Here is a 23508-nt window from a genome sequence, read left to right on the forward strand (position 1 = left end):
TGCACCTTCCTGTCATTGAAAAGATATTTCCAAGTTTACTTTTCATGAGCGTTTACACTCTTGTATCAACAAATGCAAAATGCTGTATCAGAGAAGCACAAAGGTAGCACAAATAAATTACCCAGAAAAATAGAGCCAATGCAAAAATAAATCAATGTATTTCAATATACATCATGAATTTTCTGTTGCTGTTTAAAGGTGCATCGTGATAATAAACTGGATTTAATTATTTCATTATGCTCTATGCCAAAAGTAGCTCCTTTTTCTTCACAAACTTTCACTGATGTGGTCAGAATATGTTACTTCCTCAGCATTTTCATGGAACACAAACAATTAATTTAGATTAAATGTGGTTATTTATTGATGGGGCACCACATTTAACCATGAATAAACAAAAGCAGTCACCTCACTGCTACGCTTTTTGACTGAACTGCTGAGCATTTATATTAGGAAGAATAGCAGGACAAGGACAGTAGTTACTGAATTGAATTTCAGAGATAGTGTGTGAAATATATGTAACTATTTTTCATAAATAACTAGTATCAGCAAATAACATGGAACAAACTTACTGTATGCGTTTGCATGCAAGTTTAAGATCACTTTTGCTGTTTAAGCATCTGTAGCTACAAGGCACTACTCTACTCCCTATATAGAAAAGTAGGTGTATGAGTAATGTCAAAATACAATTCTTGTAAAGAGGAGGTGAATTAATATTGCTGCTGGCTCTTTCCAGAGTTTGCATACTCTGATTTTCTTATTTAACTGTGCAGCAGTATTTTTGCCTGCTGTAATTACCAGTCTGCCAGGTGGCTCTGCAGTGTGGGTAATTTCACTGATGGCTTTTCCTTCCTTCCATGGTAGTGTCAGGTGGGCTAGTCACAGTTGGGTTTTGGTTAAGACTTTAAAGTGCTGTTATTTTAAAAACAATATTCAGTATTTGGGAGTTGTTTTTTTCCCTGTTTTACAACCTGAAAATTCTCATCTTCTCAGGGAATGGTATAATCAGACCTTGAAAACAAGAGCGTTACACTGGGTTACAGCTTGTACAGAGCTTAAGGTTTCCATCGGGTCGTGCTGACTCATACACATGGGAGCAGGGAAATGGCCTCTTCACCTCATCGCACCTCAGAGAGGTTTGGACTCAAGAATGCTTCTACATGCATTTACAGAGTGGTGTTGCTCTGTTGATATGCTGCCTTTCATCTCTGTGAGGGTTTTTTGCTTGCTCTTGAGTATTTAGTCATCTTGTTGAACTTTCTGGTGCATTTTTCATTCTTAACAAAACTTGGTTTCATGTTGGCCTAAGATGACTTAGAAATAGCATGTCTTTTGTCCAGTGGGATGGGACCTTTGTTAAGTTACGTATGTCCTGAGCTTACGCATGAAAAACTATGTCATTAACATTACACATTTATCTCCACACCTTAGGATTTGGAATGACCACACCAGCAACCGTGGCTGGAAAAGTATTCCTCATCGTTTATGGCCTTTTTGGGTGTGCTGGGACTATCCTTTTCTTCAACCTCTTCTTGGAACGCATTATCTCTCTCCTGGCGTTTATCATGAAGGCGTGCCATGAAAGACAACTGAGAAGAAGTGGTCTCCTACCTCCCAACTTCCGAAGGGGGCCAGCTATGTCTGGGGTGGGCAGTCTTGTGGGCTGGAAGCCTTCCGTTTACCATGTGATGCTGATCCTGGGAATTTTTGCTATTACCCTTTCCTGCTGTGCCTCCGCAATGTACACAGCAGTGGAAGGATGGAATTATATTGACTCCTTGTACTATTGCTTTGTCACCTTCAGCACCATCGGGTTTGGAGATTTGGTAAGCAGCCAAAATGCTGCGTACCAAAATCAGGGATTATACAGATTCGGAAACTTCATATTTATATTAATGGGGGTATGTTGCATATACTCTCTTTTTAATGTCATCTCAATCGTAATCAAGCAAGTTTTGAACTGGGTCTTGAAAAAATTTGAATGCAGATGTTGCCCAAAGTGCCATAAATCAAGTGCCCGCCTTGGACGTCGCAACGCCATCACCCCAGGAGCCCGCCTGCGTCGACACAACATCTCAATGGACGCTGATGGACAGTATGACAGCGATACCGAGGGGAGGAGGCTCTCTGGAGAGATGATCTCCATGAGGGAGCTCACAGCATCCAATAAAGTCTCCCTGGCCATTTTGCAAAAGCAGTTGTCTGAGACAGCCAACGGCTACCCAAGGAATGTTTGTATCAACACAAGACAAAACGGTTTCTCTGCAGGGGTGGGTGCTCTGGCCATCATGAACAACCGCTTGGCAGAAACGAGTGATTCTAGGTAGAGTTTTTGAAATTCCTTTTGTTTCTTTAATAAAAATGAAAAAGGGGTTAGGGTGGAATTATCACTGTAAGCTACTGGGAAGTTTTCATTTCAGAGACAGCTTTGGTATTCCTTGGGTGTTCAGTTGGGGGTTTTGTAAGTCTTCTCTAATATGCAGTAACATCTTTACCATAATGCTACAATTTTCCTCAAAGGGGTTTTTGGAAGAAACTTGGATGTCTTTGATGCAGTATCTGATGCAGTTATAGAAGGATGGTGTTCGTGGTTAAGATGCTGTCAAAACCAAGATGATGTTCTTCAGAACATAGCCTGAGCCCAAACTCTTTGTTAATGCATAAAGGGGGCAAGTTTGTCTCCAGATTCAAACTTGGGGTTAAAAAGGTTTGGCTAAACCAATATCTCACAGTTTGTTGAAGTCTGGATCCGGCCCTGAATTTTGTACCCAATGCTCTTCAGCAATTCCTCATAAGAGGCCTGTATATAACATACATGTAGGTAACTGCAGTTACACCAGCTTTAGGGTGATTGTGGTTCACTTGAATAATGCTGATGACTTCAGTGATGGAGGATTGAATGGGCGGAATTCCCCTGATTATAAATGATGGGTTTTAGCCATTCTTGTCTGAAACACTACCTGCTACCTATCTCTTCAGGGGATTATCAAGAGAATGTGCAAAACCATTCCTACCTGGGGAATAACTGAAAACAGGCAATTGTCAACTTTAGTACTGACTTCATTTGATGCAAGAGAGGCCAGTATGCACCTCTGGCGTCAAATGTTTGCATCACCACTGAAATGCTTATTTCATTACTTTTACATGAAAATAAGTAGCTAAAATTAATGTAGATTCTCTCTTGTCCTAAATTTGCATCTCCTAGTTCTGCAATATGGTTGCAGAGATTCATGCAAATGATTTCCTTGCCATTCTTTGGGGGTCCCAACCCTGTACTTGTTTCCCACAAATCTGACTGTGTAGGTTATACAGAAGAGAATTGCTTTGGAACTCCCCAGATGCTTCCCCCAAAAATGTTGGTACTGTCATAAGTGGCTGTTACTACTGTCTTAAGTCATATTTAACCTGTGCTAGCCCAAACTGCTGAAGAAGCAGAAGCAAACCAGAAGTGTCTAGTTCAGCATGACAAATGGGTGCAAGGGAATTGCCGCGAGTCTCTTTCAGAAATAAATGCACAGTTCTGGATCATTTCTCTAAATTCTCTATACTTTGCCACTCCTTTAAAGCTGTGAATGTAATAAAAATGGTTCTGCTGATTCCAGCAAAATAAAATAGGAAGTAAAACTTAGGCTTAACATCTGAGAAGTGAAAATGGCCTGCTCTTGAAAACTGGTTGGGAAATTGTAGGCAAGACCATGAGTACTAGGCAAGACCATGATCACTGAATAAATTGAAAAGGCTGATGAAAACAAACTAGAAATATTAAAGACATTTGAAAATATTTCCATGAGATTTTGTATAGATATTTTACTCTGTTGTTTACTTACTTTACTTTGTTTTGCATGGGTTTGGGGAGTCCAAACCCATGCAAAGTCATTTTTGCTTTCCTTGTAGAAGCACAAAACATTTTGGAATTTAACGTTGGAAAAGTAACTTTTAAGGTTTTGCAGACTTGAGCATGCCAGCTGAAGTATAGCAATGATTGTATCTTTTGCCTGGAGGAGAAGGGATCAGAGCAGCAGATAAACCATCACACGTGCATCTGTATCATACTGGAAATGTAGTCACAGCTTTTATCAAGATGCATTTGGCCAGAAACACGCAATGATGTTTGTGTTCTGTTTCTAGCTGATACAGGCTCATGCTTAAGAGGACGTGGTATTCAAGAGGCATTAATCTGACAGGAGCGTCTTTGGTGGCAGAGAGACCCCCTAAGGCCCATGTGTCTGAGTGCCTGTTTGTTTGTCTCTGTGCTCCATCTCAGATGCTACATTTGAGTGGCCCTTTGAAGAAGCAGGCAGAGATCAAGGTGTTTGATGATCCTCATTTGAAGCCCACTGAAGAAAGCAGAATGTGTAGGGGCACGTTGTGGTCGGGGAAAGACTCAAAGACAGAGTGCAAAGACCCAGTTCAGGAAGGCCCTTTCCACAGACGCAGGAGACATCTTTGGAGATAGCAGAGGCAGGGAACCAAAAGAATGGGAGTTGATTTTTAAGTAAGTTATTTTTAAAGAATAAGCATTGTAACTATGATTAGGATCTGTTTAAATCTTTGTAAATTGTTTTCAAACTACCTATTCCTGCCTGGGAAATACAGTGAAATAATAGGAAATTGAACATACCTCCTCTGCTATTTCTGTATGTTTTCAGAGTCCAGTCAAAAGCAGACTGTTGTAATATGGCTTAAATGTTTCTGAGTCTTTTTGGTACCATTGGTCACAGTGGTGCAATTACAGGACCCTTTGCAGTCCCAATTGAGTCCAGGGCAAGCTGCATTAGCTCCTAGAGCTGGGTTCCCCAAGTGATTTGGGCACTATGCACTTAGGTCTAATGTTTCTTTACTCCTGAGATCCTTGATAAACTCCATTCTGCTTCTCCTTAGCCTCAGAGACATATAAAGTACATGCCTACACTTGTCTACCAGTGCCCCTATTTCTTGCAGGGCAGATATCCCCAGAAGCTGACACAACTCAACCACAGGACCCCCAGCTCGTATCTAAGCCCTGTAAAAATGCCGAACCCACCTGGCTCATCAAGGCCACGTTATGAGAGGGTTCAGAGCATGTTTACTGAGCTGGGCCTCACTCAGGAGCATCTGACAAGGGGTGGCCTTACAGTATCCTCATTCTCAGTACCTGAAATATTTTTTCAAGGACACATGAAAACCAAGCTCCAAATCTCTACTCTTCTGCCTACAAGCACTGTCAGGGCTCCCATGTGCATGAGTATATGAGCCAAGAGGACATAGGAGATATTTGAGATCAGTCTTTCCCAGTCCTTCCTGCTTGCTCTTCAGATTTTTTTTGGGTGACAACTCTCTTTAGACTTGCCAGACTTGGGCACCTAATTCCTCTCTTTTATTATGTATAATCCAACTCAGGATTCCCCAGGGCAGCCTGCTCCTTTTGTGAATCACACCCTAAACACACTCCACTTTCACCAAGTGCAATTCCTCCTGGTATTTCATTTTCAACAGACAAAGCAGATAACTGCAATACCTGGACACAGGCTGGATGAAGCACAAGAAATCAGAAGGAAACTGGAGGAACAGAGAAACCACTCTGCACTTTCTTTTCCCAAGGTAACTTGGGAGTTGTATTACATTCTTGAAATGTTGGGGTTTTTTTCCCAGGTTTTATTTTTGAACAGCCTTGAAAGAATACCATTTAAAGGTTCGTCTTCCCTGCCACAAGCCCCTCTGCACCATCCTGCAGAACAGCAGCAGTGACTCCTAGCTGGCACAGACCAAGACATCACAGTTGCCTGCTGAGAAACTGTAGAGGCAGCACAGGCAGGAGCGCAGACCTCGTGCCCCAAATTGGTCTTTTACTGCCTGAGCCTGAGAAGAGCATTCAGGAGCAGCAGAAAGCTGCAGGGCTTAGAACGTCTCTGTGAGCCAGCCCCTAGTAAGAGCAGTGATTGCGCAGGTCTTAGCTGCTCAGACCTCCAGTAAGAAGGGAGGAGATACCATGTTCACTTGACCCATGTGCTAGTACTTTGCAGTTGAGAATTAAAATGCATATGAAAATAAGGGACAGTGACCAAGCAACATCTTCGCTTTCCCCTGGAGCTCAGGGCAGAATGGTTACAAGGACCAGTTTCTTGTTGAAACCTGTAGTGTTTGGCAAGTCACTACATCTACTTCTTGGGGTTTGTGTGTGTGTCTTGGACGAAGTTTGGAGTCACACTGAGTTGTCATCCTGTTCTCTTTGGTTTCTTCCCATCTGCAAACACACTTCTCATTTTGTGCAAAATAAATCAGATATTGCTTTTTATTTCCTTGCAATGCAAAGGATGTCCTTCAGATGATACACATGTTCAAAGAAGTAATCTCATCGACCTCAGTTGCAGATGGAAGTTTCTGAAGGACGAGGCTGTAGTTTGCCTGCTTCCCTGCAGAAGAAATGTTCCATAAGTAACTCCCATTACCGCTAGCAAGACATATAAAGATACCTTAGGCAGTGGTTGGGGCCATGCAGCAGGAGGCACAACTGAAAAAGTGGAAAGAAGAAAATCTGTTATAAAGCATATTTGTACCTCTGACGTGATAAACTAATTGCCAGCTCTAATTGTAGCAAAAATTACTGTTAGGAAACAGGAGAGATATAAGAATCCCATGAAAGCTCTGTCCCATGCCATGCTCAGGTTACCCAGAGATGGATGCACTGCACTGCTGCCAGTTGGTATAGTGCTGGTGTCCCAGCACAGCTTCAGCCCCAGCCCAGTCTTTTCCTCCTCAGCTTTCTGCAGGTGAAAATGTGGGTATACTATGCCCATTTACACCATTTACTGGTATTTCAGTCAGACTTGCCTCTGAAAGGAGGATTAGAGCAGCAGTGGAGGCCATATATACCCAGGCATGCAGGCTTATACAAACCCGATTGCCTATGTAGGATGAATGTATATTTATATTGAAATTAGCTGTAGCAATGAGACTGGTCTCAATGTTTTTGTTGCTCTATCCTTTAACTTCAAAAATATTCAGTGGCTAATTATTGCAAATAATGTCAGAGCTAATCTAAACAAAATCATACTTTGGTGATTGCTAGCAAATCTATGGGTATGGCTTCTGCTCTAATTGGATTACTAATGTGCCTTTCCCAACCAACACGCGTTTTCAGTGTTGCATTTAAAAAATACAATAAATGTTATGAAACATAATAAATTCAATTAGGGCATATTAATACTTGACTCACACGAAATAACTAATGAAGTGTGTGTGGCACATTGTACAACCAGTATAATTTTGGTTTTGTGAATACATCCATACTTGAGCATATTCTGCTTTCATGACTGCTCGTGCTAGGAAAACAGAAGCATTATATTGTGGGAAATGTAGGAAGGAATGGCAAATTCCACTGAGATTTGACACATAGGATACGTATATTAGCTTATAAGTGTTTCATTATGCATTATAAATACATTGTGTAGCAATGGCACAGAGGAAGGACTACTTCAGTTTACATGGCCACAGTCCAATGCAGCTACCAATAAAGACACATGCCTTTTTTCTTACTCTTTTTATTAAATGGGTAACATCCACCCTTTAATATACCTTTAAACCACCAAAAAAATAAAATAAAAATGCAATTGCCCTAAATACTGCATAGCCAAAAAGAGGATTAGGCTCAAATCCAAATTTTGAACTCTCAGGAGCCAAAATGGTATAGTTTTGCTTTAAAGTGGGGCTGCAAACCTGCAGCCTTCCTATGTATTATGTTTAGTCCTTTCTTGGGAAAGGAAGGAGACAGCAGGTATGGGTACATTCTATACAGAGTGCCCGATAGTCTGGCAATCTAGCATGAGAGGGAAAAAAAAGCTTTCGTTAAGGTACAGAAAGGGTCCTGTTCCCAAGGAATGAAAAGCACGAGGAAAGGGAGCAGCTCAGAAGTGTTTTCCAGCAAATCCAGCAGAAATCCAAAGACTTGCTTTGCTCTCCACATACACGTGCATTGTGGCCCATCACAGAATGGTGATACACTGTCACAGACCCACGTAGCTCATGTTGTGCCACAGGCTTGGCTACCTCATCCAGAACATGGGGAGAAGTACTTTGTGAGACAGAGGGAGAAAGGAGAGGGACCACATGCTTACACCCACCATCTGCACTTCATTCAGGAGGCAGATGCTGTCAAAGGCTGATTTTGGGAAGACAATCACTCAGCTTCCTACTAGCAAAGCAGACACACTGATACACTTTGGGTATATCATAGGTAGAGCTTCCCATGCCTCCAGGCCCCCAGTCCCAGGGCCATGTCACCCCCAGGTGTGTCCCAGCCAGCTCCCAAGCCTGGGCTCAGCACGAGGATGTAGGTAGCACGAGGATTTGAAGTCGGGTAACATCATCATCCCAGGTGTTTTCAGGATTAGGCCCTCCAGCAGGTGATGCTTATCAGACTATCTAAGAAATACAGAGATGTTCCCATAATCCCTTTGTACTTCGCAGACTGTAAGAGTACTTCTTGAAGCCAGTGAGTCAATGCAAAATTAATACTTTTATAATAATATACAATAAACAGTGTGAAAAAAATTAACTGGTATTTCTGACAATGTGCAACTCAAACACCAAGCATTTTCTCGGTGGCTGTAATTTCCTAATTTTTGCATCAGTGAATCAGTTTTATTCCTTGCAAGTGAAATTATGTCCAGAAATTTTTTGCTTACAGTAACATCCATGAGCTGTACAGTGCAAGAATTCAGTTCCAGTCTTCTTGTAAAACCTCAGTATCTGAAAGCACAGCATCTCAAAACCAGGTTTATGTTCTGTGTGTGTGTGTTCATTGTTTATTTAGAAAAACAAAAAATGGTACAGATTCTACAGATACAGACACACACATTTTTAGCTCAGTAGCATATACCTTGTTGTATACTCTCTGCAAAAATACTCATTTCAAATTTCAAGCCAATTCAAAACACTTAAATTCGTGAATTTCAATATATCTGCTCACAAGTATTCCTATTTATTTTATTTCATTTGTTTTTAAAGGGACACAGCTTGGTAGATACCTTTTGAGTTGGCAATATTATCTCCTATTACGTACATAAAGAGTTTTACTTCTGCAGTTAATTCCACTGGTTTTAGTATTTGCTTACTTCTGTATTTCACTAAGCATGAATTATAAAAGGAATGACCAGTTCTGTGCTGGTTTCTGGTTGGTATCACATTCCCATTTTGCAGAATGGCAGAAGTACTAACACCAGCAAATTACCCAGCAAATGTTCCCAGACACAGTAAAATTAGACACTTTTCAGAATATTGATTTGTAAAATCTCAATTACAAGTCTCAATTACATATCATATTTGGAATTAGCAGACTGAGTAGTTTTCCTACCAACAGAAATCCTTGACATGAACTCAGTGAAAGATGCAAAAGATCCAATTTTATGTAAAAAGACCTTCCTACTTTATTTGCCCATTTAATCTAGTTTGTTTTAAAAAGAATAGAGAAAGGCGAGAGAAAGCTAAATAAAGCAGACTGACATCATATTGAGCCTCTTTGAGAAGCACAGGGAAGTGCTGTCGCCTGTGCCAGACTGTTTCTGGCCACTTTTGAACCCCAGTTTGTTCCCAAAACTGGAGCATTTGGGACCCAGGTGCAGTTATCGACTCATTCTACATTCAGCCTTTGCAATGGCAAAGCAGTAATGTTTTGCTCCTACTTGCCTCATGAAATGGATAAGGAGATTTGTTTAGGCTTTTCTGTATGATGACAGCGTATATAAATATTACAAGAAGAATCAATTGCCAAGTCTGGTTATATTTGGTAAGAGATCTTTATCAGCAAAAAAGGGGGAAATTGTCTTGCCATCCTGCAAGTACAGTGAAGCAACAGAAGAAGTGGTGCTCTGACCAGACAGTAAAGTGCTAAAATATGTAATTGAGCCCCAAAGCTCTGGGTTGTGCCACAAAATTACCATAGGGTTCATTTCTAATGCTCTCAAGGGAAGGCCTTGGTTTCTGACAGCACTGGGATAGTCAAGGCTTATATTATCTTCATCTGTATGAAAGCAAAATGTATTTTGAGGGCATGCCTTGGTCTGAGTAGCACTGAGGAATGGCGTTGCCTCCATCCCCAAGTTTAAGCGCGCCCATTGTCCAGAGACCATGAATTCTGGTCCAGTCCCCATCAGCAAATGGTCCTGCCTCGGGGTGTCTGTGGGTTTTGAAAGGTAGCTGAATGTTCTGGCAACCTGCATCTGCCTCCTTCGACCAAGCTACCCCAGGTGTGGGATCCATCCCACCGCCAGTCCCTGGTCTGCAGCCAGGGAATGTACTGCCAGGAAAGTGGTGCAAGTCATCAGCAATGCGGTCATATCCCTGCCTTCTCAATGGGCTAAAACCATCAGAAAATATAGAGATCATTTTCTATTTTAATGATCGAAATGGTGTTGCCCATTATTCACAGCCTACACACAAGATGTCACGGGTTTCAATTTTCCTGTGCTGATCATTCAGTCTATTTGACAGCTGACCTTCAAGTGGTCATGGTTTTTCACATAAAAAAAGCAAACAAAACCAAAAAAACCCACCCAATATCAGCATATCAGGAAAGCAAAATAATCTTAAACAAGGAATTAATGATCTCACATGCAAAAGCTGTGAGCAGAGCTGCCTCTATCCATAGCAGCCAGTTGCTTCTCCAGCAGTGGGAGAAGTTTGGGTTCAGGAGAGCATCAGCTGGATGTTTGGGGTGCTGGATGTTGCCCTGTGAACAGCTGTGGCACCAAAAATGGCACTTCCCAAGCAAGTTTCTGCAGCTGTTTCTACATTTCTCATCACTGGTACCGAAATCAGAGGATGCAGCAAGTCTTACACAAGCTCTTTACTGTCACCAGTGAATATGGGTATTAGCCAGGGACTGTTGTAACAACCGAGAGGAATTTCAGCTGAGTGCTGTTCAGAAAAAATTACATTTAGAATCATAGAATAGTTTGGGTTGGAAGGGAACTTCAAAGGTCATCTAGTCAGCTGTGGCAAATCCCAGTGCCTGGCACCACTCAATGTACTCCATCAGAGTTGAACAATACAGAAATTACCTAAATAAGCCAAAAGAGCCAATAGGTTCTAGGAAGCAAATGCTGTTCTTGCCTGAATCTGGAGTAACTTAGTTGAATTGCAGGTAGTACATAGGCTAATTAAATAGATGTAATGACTTTTAAATGCCTGCTAGAAGTCAAAAGGAGCTGCATGTATTTTTCCAGCACAATTTTGGTTATGTTTACCGAGCCAAGAAGTGAAATAAGGAAATGTAAGTTCCTGTAAATCATGGATTAGGAAGCAGAGATTTTCCTCTTTCAGATGATGCTTCCTAGCAAAACATTGAACTGGAATACATTTCAAGATTGAAATCTATTTATAAACAAGTGGCATTTTTAAAAACGCTTTAATTCTGGGTTGGCAGGAACTTCGCCTCCAACACATACCATAATTGTGAGGGCTTTTAACAAATCAGTCCCACTTTTGATGTCAGCTCAGGATTTTTCCGCTATACCATCTTTGAATGAAGAGGACTAAAAGCCATATACAAAGCCAATTAAATACAGAACACATTTCTACTGGTACATTATATCCAGTTTGCAAACAAAAATGGGTATTTTGGGCTTGGCACCCTTTCATCCATGGAAGCACGGTTACGGACCCGGGAGGCAGAGAGATGCCTGGTGCGCAGCCGCATTGTAGAGTGGTGCAGAGGCATTGGCGGAGGATGTGTAGAGCTGGTAGTTAATGAGACTGCGGGAGAACCCACTGATGGTGTTTGGGGAACATTCCTGTGTGGTTTTAATGCTGTGATACACAACCGAGTCTGAATTCTGTACATCTGGGAGGATGTCAAATTCCAGGTGACGTTTGGATTGTCTCGATTAAGCTATTACAAAGACTTTTGAAATAAACAGGAGAAAAAATTTTGCCTGGGCTGTGTGAGTACTTTTCTTTTCTGAGCATGGGGAGTAGGAGGGAGGCAGAAGCACCTCTTAGCTGAGAGATTCTCTCTGAAACATAGGGCTTGGAGACAACAGAGCCATAAGGGGAGGCCCCAAAACCCCCATATGGTGACTAAACTGTAGGGTTGAGCAGAGTCATAATAATGAGGATAATAACTAGTGTGACATGCTTCTAATGTACATGATAGTCAAAGGCTGCAGGTGACCGATCCTTTGCTTTATAGTGAAATAGCAGGTGGAAACTGTTTGTTCTGTAAACAGTTATAAGGAACTCCTTATATATCCCCTCACCCCAACTTCCATTCAAATCAATAGGATCCATCTGTCCAGGGTATTAAGATAAATCCTGGAAATTTTGGTATTGACTAAAAAGGTGCTTAAAAAGTCAATCGCACAGCAAACAGGGAAATGTCACTGCACCAAACATGGAGGCTTTGCTAGTCTTGCTAGGTAACACAAACTCAAAGAGCAAACCTTTCTGTGTTATAAACCCAGCCAAGGATTGCTGTGTCCATCTCCTTAGCTAATTAAAACAAGTACCAGCGAGAGCTGGTGCTGGGGGCTGGCACCCGCTGCTGCAGCGTCCCAGCCAGACACACAACCTGCGAGGGCTGGTTTGACAGCCCTTGCTTGCACATCTGGCACACAACTTGTTTTCCTGGCAGAAAGGGTAAGGGCTGAAGAGCTGCAGCCACCAAAAGTTACGCTGGGCCAGGCAGCAAAGGGAAGAGGGAAGCTGTTGGCTGTTCAGCACTGATTCCACTGTTGGTAAGTGTCCTCAAAGATGATGACATTGGGAGTACCAATTCCCCTGGGATTTATCTGGGGTCTCCCAGCTTCAGAGAAGTTAAGATTTTCAGAATATTACAATTTCTTCAGAATTCCAACCATAAAGTTCTCCATTGAAGAGTATGGAGGGAAACCCTACTAATCTGATAGATTTACACTTTCTGCACCGCGGATTTTGATGTTACTGTTCTGATACCTTCCTGGTTTGCAAATGCATCCCTTCCTGGGGAACCACCAGCTACGCTAGCTCATTTCCTAATGGGAAAAAAGGAAAAGGCACTGAGCTCTGCTCTCCAAGGAGGATCAAAGCAGATGAGGGGAGGAGAAAACTCACCTAGATGGGCAGCACTAGTTGCTCCCGTGCAACAGGTACATCTGCATTTTTAACACAACAGAAGACATGGCCTTAATTTCAAGAGAATCACAGAATCAATAAGGAAACACCTTTAAGAACATTCAGTCCAACCGTTCCCCCAGCACTGCCAAGGCCATCACTAAACCATGTCACTGAGGGCCTTGTCTACACAGTTTGTGAACACTTCCAGGGATGGTGACTCCACCACTGCCCTGGGCAGCCTGTTCCAATGCCTGAGCACCCTTTGGGGAAGACATTTTTCCTAATATCCAGCCTAAACCTCCCCTGGTGCAGCTTGAGGCCATTTTCTCTTGTCCTATCGCTTGTTACTTGGGAGAAGAGGCCGACCTCCAGCTCGCTCCATCCTCCTTTCATGAAGTTGTAGAAGCAAGCATACTGCACAAAACCCTGCATGAGGGCTGATACGTACATGATGAGGCAGTTACAGATGATTCATTAGACCTTATGCAGTGGATTTATTGACTATTAAGTTTTTCTGGCCACAAAGCTGCAAACTTCATTGGATTAAGATGGCTGCTTGTTGCATTTTCCTGGGCCTGAGTTTCATTATCCTTCCACCTCCAGTAGGCATCTGATCACACACCAAGAAACACACCATCACCTCCTTCGCAAGTCTATATCCTATCTGGAAAGTGCATTTTGAGCAATTACTATATTTATATAGGAATATTACATAAAGGTTAAAATCTATCTCACCCTAGTCATGTAACTGCTTATGCTGGTAGAAATGAGGCTATTTAAATGTGTGAGCCAAAAAAGGTTTTATCTGAAATACCCTTGAAATGTGCTGTAGAAGTCATTACAGCCCTCACCATGCTCCCTGTTTGTCTCTTTGCTTTTATCCCGTTTAATTGGTCTCTTACCCTATTTATTCCTCTGCCTGCTTCCAGGTCTCCCGTTTTCTTCCCACTGCTTTATTCTCACAAAGTAATTCAAAAGCGGTGTGTGAACTTGTGACCTGCTGAAATCAGTGACAAAACCTCTGCAGCCAATCACCACACCGAGCTCTGAAAATGAGCCACCCCCTCGCATTTGCACTAAACCTCCTTGATCCCTTCCACTTCCCAAGCGATTCCTCCAAAGGACAGCATATCATCACTGGGGGTAATTAAAAACAGTTCATATCCTGTTAGGCTTTAAAATCCGAGTGCCAAGGAAACAGGGCGTTTACAGTTTTTGTAGGAAACAAACTCCCACAAGAAACATATAACTTAATTTTGCTGTCAGATGTTCCCACAGACTCCTCTTGAAAGTCACCCCAAGCTGTACATATGTGCCTGAAATCAGTTTAAAAAAGAAAAAAGTTAGATTTATATTTAGATTGTCACCCTCCAGTCATTCAAAATGGTTCATGTGGGAAGTTTTTAATGCTGTGATGAATCCCTTTATTTTGGAATTCAATGACATTTGAGTGTCTATAATCACTGCACTGACTTGGAGGCTGCCAGTCCTCCTGCAACCCATGAGATCTTGCACAGGCATAAGGTCACTTTCCAGGAGAGCCATCATCTACTGTGTCCTCAAATGGCAAGTGAATGTGTGAGAGACACCCTATTAAAAAAGATCTTAGGTGCCATCAAAATCAAGAAGAGTTGGCCACAAGTCTCACCTCCTCAGTTACAAACTGCTTTCCTTCATAGTGTTATTCCATTTTAATCATAAACTAAGCAAGCAGAACCTGAAGCAACACATTTATGTGTCCTGGGAGAGATGTGCTTGCAGGGAAATCTTACTTCCTGTGCAACCTTCTGCATGAAAACTTCCGATTGCTTCTAACACAACACATCATATTGACACCGAGAGTGATGCCTTCCTCAGAGATTCAGCCCTGAAGCAATTGCAGATGATTGGGGATACTTTCTCTTCAGGCATATTTGCAGAAATAGGAGAGGTAGCCCCCTTCCCTCACTGTGATAGCTGCAGGCACTGCGGGTGGATGGATGCGTGTTGTGCGAAGTTTTATGTCCATATGTCCATCCCCACTTAAATAGAATCACAGACTGGTTTGGGTTGGAAGTGACCTTAACGCTCATCCAGTTCCAACCCTCTGCCATGGGCAGGGATACCTTCCACTAGAGCAGGTTGCTCCAAGCCCCTGTGTCCAGCCTGGCCTTGAACACTGCCAGGGATGGGGCAGCCACAGCTTCTCTGGGCACCCTGTGCCAGCGCCTCACCAAGGAAGTTATGAAATGAAATTCACAACTAGTTGGCAAAATTAAATATCAATCAATTGGCAAAATACTGCATGTATGCTGTCTTGGCCAAGAAAATCATTGTGACCTTCTTATGCTCCCGATAAACTAAAGAAAGGAATAACAAAATACCTGCTGGAGAGGATCTAATGCATCTGTAACTGATGTGCTTGAGTTTGCTTTGATAAGAGTAGCTATCAAATTGCATCTCTTTGCTTTCAGTGTGATTTGATCTACCACATATTGCACCGAGGGCAGGCATGTGCACTAGAGGCACTTGGATACTGAAAGACCAGTAAGGTGTGCCAGACCTTCCGGCACATGAGTTCTATGCTGTTCCTCAGATCTGTCTGCTACCAGAGATAACCCCTCTGTCCTTGCTGAGCCATGGACTAGTGGCCATCCCTACCCCATTCCTGGCGAAACTGTATGGGACAAGTGATTTCAAGTCTCTGCTCTTCCAGAAGGAAATACGTGGGGATTTGATAGCAAGTGTCTTTCAAATGAGGGATTTCTGCTAACCTGTGATGTCCAGGAAAGGAAAATGTTTTAGCCTACATGCTACAGCAGCTTAATGACACAACAAAACAAGAGATTAAATGAATGGAGGGACCAAACCCAGGACTCCCTAGGGTAATGTGAAGGAGTCACTTTGCTCTATCCACGTGCTGTGGGCTCACTCCCACCCTGGCCAGGCAGGGTCTGAAGTCTTCTCCTCCATCCCAACCAGAGACATGTCCATGCCAGGAGCTGCAACGGTCCGTGTCTCATTACTGGATTGGCAGTGCAAAATCAAACCAATTCATCTGAAGTATACAGGGAGAGAAACACTCCTGAAATCTCTGAAAATCAGGTAAAACCCATCAGCACTTAGAAAGGAACAAGCCAATATTGGGTGAGATTGTTCATACCCATATAATGATGCTGAATCTTTGCTCTTGGCTCTTCATGACTGCAAGTAAAATCTTTTTTTTTTTACCAATATTTATTTTTATCTTTCGTCTTCCAAAATGTAGGTATTATTAAGCAACCTCTCATGAGCATCCACTGTGCTATTACGGAAGAAATGAAATATTCCTATGTAGGTCTAATAGATGATGGTAAATGTTAGCATATCCTTGAGATCTGTGAGAACGTTTAAGCAGAAATTACCTTATATTAAAAATGGGTTATAGGCAGTTACAGGCTGCATCCACAGCTCTTCAGAGAAAAAAAATGAACCACTAAGAATTATTTTTTAGTGACTGTTCCATCTGAAGTGCAATCACCTTTTTTCTAATTCCTCAGAGCATCATCTGAGCTGGTGGATGAATTAGATACTCCATCCTTGCTCCCTTCTGTTGCTGGTACTTCTACCGCACATGATTCCCAAGCATCCTCATGACCAGCTGTAAACTTATCCTCTAGTCTTTAAGAACCTTTTGGCATCATTTCATATATGCTATGTGATGATCTTAAAGGTCTTTTCCAACCTAGATGATTCTATGATTAAACTCAGATACCAGAGAGAAACTCAGATACCAGAGAGTCAAGGACTGGTTCATCATAACACGGGAGACCTGCTGGGATTAGCAGATCTTTGAGCCCCAGACCAATGTCATACGCAGCATATTTTTCTGTGTGGTTTCTCCTGATGATGATGAGAGTCCCAACCCTACATATCTTGAGCACTTTGGCTCCAACAGAAATGGACAGTATTTATCATTTTCCTAATATTTTTTTGGCCAGACTGTCTCCCTTGTGCACACACAGCTAGTAAAAAGTGGACATCAGGCCACAGTACTGAAGAGTATTATTGAAGGCAAATGAAAGAGCTGAAAGCAGATGTTGCCATGTATAAAGCCAATGGGGATGAATTCTCCCATTCCACAGGTATCAGAATTAGGAAGCAGCTCATCTCAGTGGGATTTTAACAAAACATCCATTTATCAAAGTAGTCTAAAAAAAGCATAGCTCTGGGTTTTGAAACTGCTAGTGAAAAGACAGCTGCATCTCTCATCAATTCTAAAAGCTACCCTAAGAATTACTTTATTTTTGCTTTGTACCTAAGCATTGAAAAGTAACGAGCTAACTTTTTAGAAGGTTTTTTTATGGTATCACCTCCCAGCCTGAATGCATTTTGATCTACACTGCTTTGCTGTAAAAATATTACTTCAAAAACGCACATGAAAACAACTGTGAAGGATCGTTCACTCATTTTTGGCTGGTTTCACCTACAAAAGAGCAGAGACGACAGAGAAACCTGGGGCCACGGACAGACACTGCTGGAAGCCCCCAGAAATAGCATAACCACTTTCCTGCTAGACCACATCAGTTTATTTTCCAAAACAAATGACAAAAATCACAAGTGCAAAGTTCTGCCCCATGTCACAGGTGCTTTTGCTTGCTTTTGTGCAGAGATGCTGCAGACTGGTGCAGCCAGCAAATACTGTCAGAGAGGGCTCATATACACCCTGTGCACCTCCACAGCAGAAAATATGGCTTCATGCAGGCAGAGGTAACAGCTAATGCAGCTGTGGGATAACACATGCTCACTGTGCAATGTGCGGGGTTTGGATGCCCAAAGCATCCCTGGGTATCACACGCACACCAGTGCAGCTCCTGATATTTATACCCCCTTAAAGCCAAATGTGGGGAGATCCGGGTGCCTCTGGAAGGACTTGGGCTGGATTTAGGGGGTCTCCAGGGTCCCTCTCATTGGCCCCTTCTCCCAGGGCTGCTCCCACACGGTCCCAGCAGAGAGGGACAGGAGCACCATGGGGGTCTCAGCACATCGGCTGGGGTGTTGTAGCCATCTCACCCCTTCCTGCCCCTCACTTTGATCAGACCTGCAGCCCACCTGGGGACCCAAACCCTGAGCAAGGGAACAGGTACCACCATGATGCCCAGGTCTCCCTCACAAGCTGGCTCCTGAGGAGCTGCATCACCAGGGACCTGAGCATGGCATGAGAAGCCCCAGTGCTTTGCAGACTGGCCACAGCACCATCCAGCCCTGGAGCAGCATCCAGAGCACCACCGGCATCCATCCCATCTGCAAGCAGAGGATGGTTTGGCACTGGTGCCCAAAGAAGTGCTCCTGGATGCTCTTCAAGCAAATAAATAACAAGTTCAGCAGAGGAGACTGAGAAGCCATTTTTCAAGAGCCTAATTTGATTAAAGAGTTTTAAAGAAATTGTCTTTGCCTGACAGGAGGCAAGGAAGGCTGGTGCATTGGCAGGACCCTGGTGTTCAGGGTTACACAGCTGCTCACAGCAGCTCTTTGCCCATCAGCCCTTTGCTCAGCAGCAGGCACTGTCCCCACATCTCCCACTGTTAATAACAATCTGATGCCATGACATGGAGGGTCTCCACAACCTGCCAGGAGGGAAACAACCTCCACTAAGCAAATCATTCCAAGCTACTGCTGGCACCCACAGATGCCCAGGGCCAGGAGGAAGGTTTCCCAGTGCTGGAGCTGATTTTGATAGGCCCAAGGCATCACTCCACACAGTCAGGAGAGGATGTGTCTGCTGTATCATTCACCACTGTCAGTCATCTTCACTCTAAAATCATTTAAAACTTCAGAAACTGCAGCTGGGCATTATTAGCATCAACCCTATACTCTCCAATGTCTTTCTAGTACCCCATTAATGTTTCATATGCCACATCTGCAGCTCTGGGAGTCTGGTAGCTACCAGTCAGCATCATCCTTCAGAGAGCTTGTTCCTGCCTGGTTCAGTGTTTTCTTGTGTGGGCAGGAAATTTGTTGTGAACATTATTAAAGCTCCTGCAAGGCGGATGCTGAAGACGTGAGGAGAGGCCCCGAGGACACAGTATTCGCCTAAGTGGTGTGGCGTTTAATTCAACCCACAAAGGTTTCCTCTGCTGCAGTTAAATGGCACAGTACACACGAGCTGCCCCAGGGAGAGGGAACTGACAGGTCCCGATTTCGGCAGGATGTTCTTCCTCTGCTGCTCAATGAATTTAGCCATTCAAATCCTAATATATTATTGATGGGCACATCTATGTGGAGAGTGCACAGAGTTGCAAGGTACTACAAAAAAACCAGGCTGGAATAACTGCTGCTCTCCCTAGAGAGAGACTGAGTGAAGGGGAAAGGGTGACACTCAAATGGTGTCTGTCACCCACAGCAGTGACTGGTCCTGCTTCAGGGGGAAGCAAAGAGCCCATCTCCCTTCAGGACATCAGCAAGGATGCCTGTAAGGATTCATATACTTTTCTGCTATGAACTGTTTAAAGACCAACATAGAATCATAGAATGGTTTGGGTTGGAAGGGACCTTAAAGCTCATCCAGTTCCAACCCCCTGCCACGGGCAGGGACACCTTCCACTAGAGCAGGTTGCTCCAAGCCCCTGTGTCCAACCTGGCCTTGAACACTGCCAGGGATGGGGCAGCCACAGCTTCTCTGGGCACCCTGTGCCAGTGCCTCAGCACCCTCACAGGGAGGAATTTTTCAGGTATTTCCTAACTCTTGGTCAAGAGTGTCAACATAAACTAATCACGAGGAGGCATTTATAGTAAGCTTACACAAGCACCCAACATGGTGCCATGGTTATTAATGTTACATCTTAACAGGTGATCATAAGTGATTTTAACAGGTCACATGAGTGCCCTAAAATACCAAAGGTTTCCTGCTGGCTTTCCTTTCTAATCCACCCACCAAGGAAACGCAAAGGCATCTGAGGAGTGGGCTAACCTCTGTGTATCACCACAGCCTTCAGGTCGTCTATTCCAAACATTATCTCAAGCCTAAATTTTCCCTGATTGCATCTCTAGAAAGGCAATTTTTTCAGCAGGTACAACACAACCTGATTGTATCGAGCTCTCTGCCATCCAAGTCCCGGAGGTGTTCTGCCTGCACATGTTCAGGAGCATCGATCTTTGCAGCCACTTTCCTTGTTAACTGGAATTGAAAGACTTTGCTAGTGTCAACATTTTTTTTTTAAGCAGAAATTGGATATTTCTGAGTGCAAACAGCCACTGCTTTCTTTTTTTCCCCGTTTGTTTGGCCTTTCTGCAGCAGGATGTGAAGGGCATGAAAAACTGCAGCATGGCAGGGGTTGGAACTAGATGATCTAAAGGTCCCTTCCAACCCAAACTATTCTATGATTTCTACGTCACTCTCCAACCTCCCCATGGAGGATTCATCCACTGCTCAGCCACAGCATGCACTTCCCTCATCACTGGCCCCTGTTCCAACCAACATAGAATCACAGGCTGGTTTGGGTTGGAAGGGACCTTAAAGCTCATTCAGCTCCAACCCCCTGCCACAGGTAGGGACACCTTCCACTAGAACAGGTTGCTCCAAGCCCCTGTGTCCAACCTGGCCTTGAACACTGCCAGGGATGGGGCAGCCACAGCTTCTCTGGGCAACCTGTGCCATGGCCTCAGCACCCTCACAGGGAAGAATTTCTTCCTAATATCTAAGAGCCTAATTAAAGGCTGATGTCTTACTGAAGTGCTTTCAGTGGTGGTCTCTGCACTGGTCTGCTCAACCACCGGTCTTCTGCAGCAGAAGCCTGGGCAGGACTGCTGCAGCCCCGCACTTCAGGCTTCGGGTTCAGGACCCCACTCGGCCTCAAAGGCTTCAGGGCTTGTGATTTCAGTACACAAGGAGGTGGGAATTAAAACGCCAAATAGGTGCACAGTGACCTTGTCCTGCTCTATTCGAGTCAATGCAAGTTGTTGTCACTAACTCCCATAACAATAAAATCAAGCAGACTGTGGCACACGAAGTGAAAACCCTGTGGTTCTCCATTTGTACCATCACAGTTTAAACACAATCTCCCCTTGAATGAGCTACTCCTTTCCTCTCTGTTTCTCTAAGCAGTTCCATTGTGCTAAAACCAGAGGAATTTAGGTTGTGCATTTGCACATGTACTTAATACAGTACAAAGCAGCACACTGCATTTGGGGATACACTTCACTGCAGAGAAGCAGAGAAGAGCATCCCTTGCTTCAACAACCAAAGCTAACAAGTACCAGCTCAAAGGCAGACGAGGCACCTGACCCCTACAGCCATGGGAAGGTTTCCCAAAACCACCTGGACTGATGGTTATAGAGGTTTCTTTTAGCTCCGTGTCAAATGCACTGATAGTTGCCTGTTCCCTTACAGAACAGATGTGTTACAATCCATTTTCCAGACTAAATTTCTCCATTTGGATAAAGATAATACTTACACAGATCTCAATGGGATATCACTGTCTTTTGGGAGAAGTGGTGGGTAATGAACCGCAGATAGAGCCAGCAAACTGAATATCAAGCAGAAACACACAAGCACTGAAGACCAACAAATAATTGGTACAACTTTTCAAACAGATTAGCAGCCATGTCCTGTGCTAACAAGAGTGTTTCATTCTGCAGTCTTGAGCAGCTGATCTCTATTTACACCATCTCAGCAGAGTGAGCCCCAGCTTTTACTGTTGGCCATCTCAAAGTCACACAGGTTAACAGCTGTGCTAGAGCTCAGCTCCCCTGTGCACAGGACAAAAGCTATTTTTAGCATTATTTCTCTCTATTTTTGCAGTGCTCATTGCTCTAAGACCTGATCAGCAGCCAAGCATTTGGAAACAGGGATTAAACATTCATATCACAGAATCACAGAATGATTTGAGTTGGAAGGGACCTTTAAAGATCTAGTCCAACCCCTCATTTGGTAACTGTTTTTCTTCTTTCTTCTTCTCAATTAACCAAGGTCTTGTCTAATGGACTGAGCCAGAACAAGGCAAGAGCAAATAACAGTTCCCATTAAAGGTCCTCCAAACCACATCCAGGAGCTAGGAGTAACTCCTATGTGTTCACAGCAGTTCAGCGTTGTGGGATGATGACTTTGGAGGCTGCAATTAAGCTACTTCCACACCACCCTCCCAGAGCACCCCACTTTGTTTGCACATGTCCTGAGTTCAGGTTGAAGCTCCAGATGCAGACATGTTGTGTTCTGTATCTACAGCTCCCCATCACACCTGAACCAAAAGACCTTCCCAAATCTCTGTTGAGTTGAAGATAGCTCTGTGCCAAGCCAATAGCAGGCTGACTCTAAGGATAGCACTACACACTGCCTTCAAGCTCAAATTTAAAAGAATAAAAGCAAGAGACCCCCACTATTCCTTAAAGCAGCTGCAGCAGATGCTCCTGGTTGCCTTTGGTTTACTGGGTGGGTGGGTTTGCTCCATCCCTGTGATGGAGACTGCCTGGCTGCGGTGCCTGCAACTCCTGGGGCAGGTACTGAGCTCTGGGGTTCAAACCAGACACCCCTCACATGCCAACTCATCCTCCTGGAAGGGTCAAAGAGCAAGTTTTCAGACATTATCTGCCAGGTTACTGTGCTCCCCAAAGAATCTCTTGCTCACGTAAAATATCTTCAAGCAGCCTGACACCTTACCTGATTTCCTTTGATAGGGAAACAGGAAAAGATCGATCCTAAGAAGTGCATCCCTCAGGATGCATGGGAGGCGCAGGGAAGTTTTGAATGGTTTTATTTTCTCTTACGTGCACAGAATAAATGAGCATCTAGTCACTGACGGAGGCACGGCTGTAATCCCTTTAAGTCAGTAAAACTGAACTTTGCAATAGTAATGGGCAAGATGTTCATGAGCTTCTAAAGTTTTCCTGTAGGAAAATTACACTTTTATCTACAGATAAGAAAAGTGAGAGAGATTAAACCACTGAGAACTAGCATTAGCACAGATCCATGGGTGAAATCAACATCCAGTCTAATCTTGGGGAAAAAAAACCAAACCCAACTTCATGCAGCTCCTCCAATCACACCAGATGAGCACATCTCTTTCTTACAAAAGAGATTACAGAGAGCTAATCCTGTGTCTCTCTACAGCAGCAAGATAAACAGCACTGCGGTTTTCTCATAACCAGTGTTGCACTATAATATATTGTGCTTGAAATCCAGCCCCTACAGCACAGAAAGAGGGGCTGCTGCGAAATTTCCCTTTTGCAAATTGATTTCCTTCCCGGGGGAAAGAAAAAGAAGAAAAATATATTAAATAGCTAAAATAGGTGAAAATGTATTTCAGATGACTGGGAATAAGACTCAGGTCTGCTAGAGCCTGTTTAGCTCTGCTCTAGCTGCTGCTTTATTGAAGTGTGAGTTGGCTTCGCTATACTGGGGCAGGCAGGTCCGAGCTGGCGTCCCACGGAGGCTGCGGAGCACCACCCACCCAGTGCCTTCAGCATCACCCGTGTTTTGGGGAGGCCACA

General features: G+C 43.5%; 1 protein-coding gene across 1 annotated transcript in view; it reads left to right on the forward strand.

Moving 5' to 3' along the window:
• KCNK12 (potassium two pore domain channel subfamily K member 12) overlaps positions 1–11905 on the forward strand; it is a 28306-nt gene extending 16401 nt beyond the window's left edge. Inside the window, exon 2 of the mRNA XM_030499336.1 lies at positions 1429–11905. Within this exon, the coding sequence (XP_030355196.1) occupies positions 1429–2324 (896 nt within the window). The 3' untranslated portion in view covers positions 2325–11905. The remainder of the gene's footprint in view (positions 1–1428) is intronic.
• Positions 11906–23508: the final 11603 nt, after the last annotated feature.

Source organism: Strigops habroptila, chromosome 10 (assembly GCF_004027225.2).
Source record: "Strigops habroptila isolate Jane chromosome 10, bStrHab1.2.pri, whole genome shotgun sequence".
NCBI lineage: Eukaryota > Metazoa > Chordata > Aves > Psittaciformes > Psittacidae > Strigops > Strigops habroptila.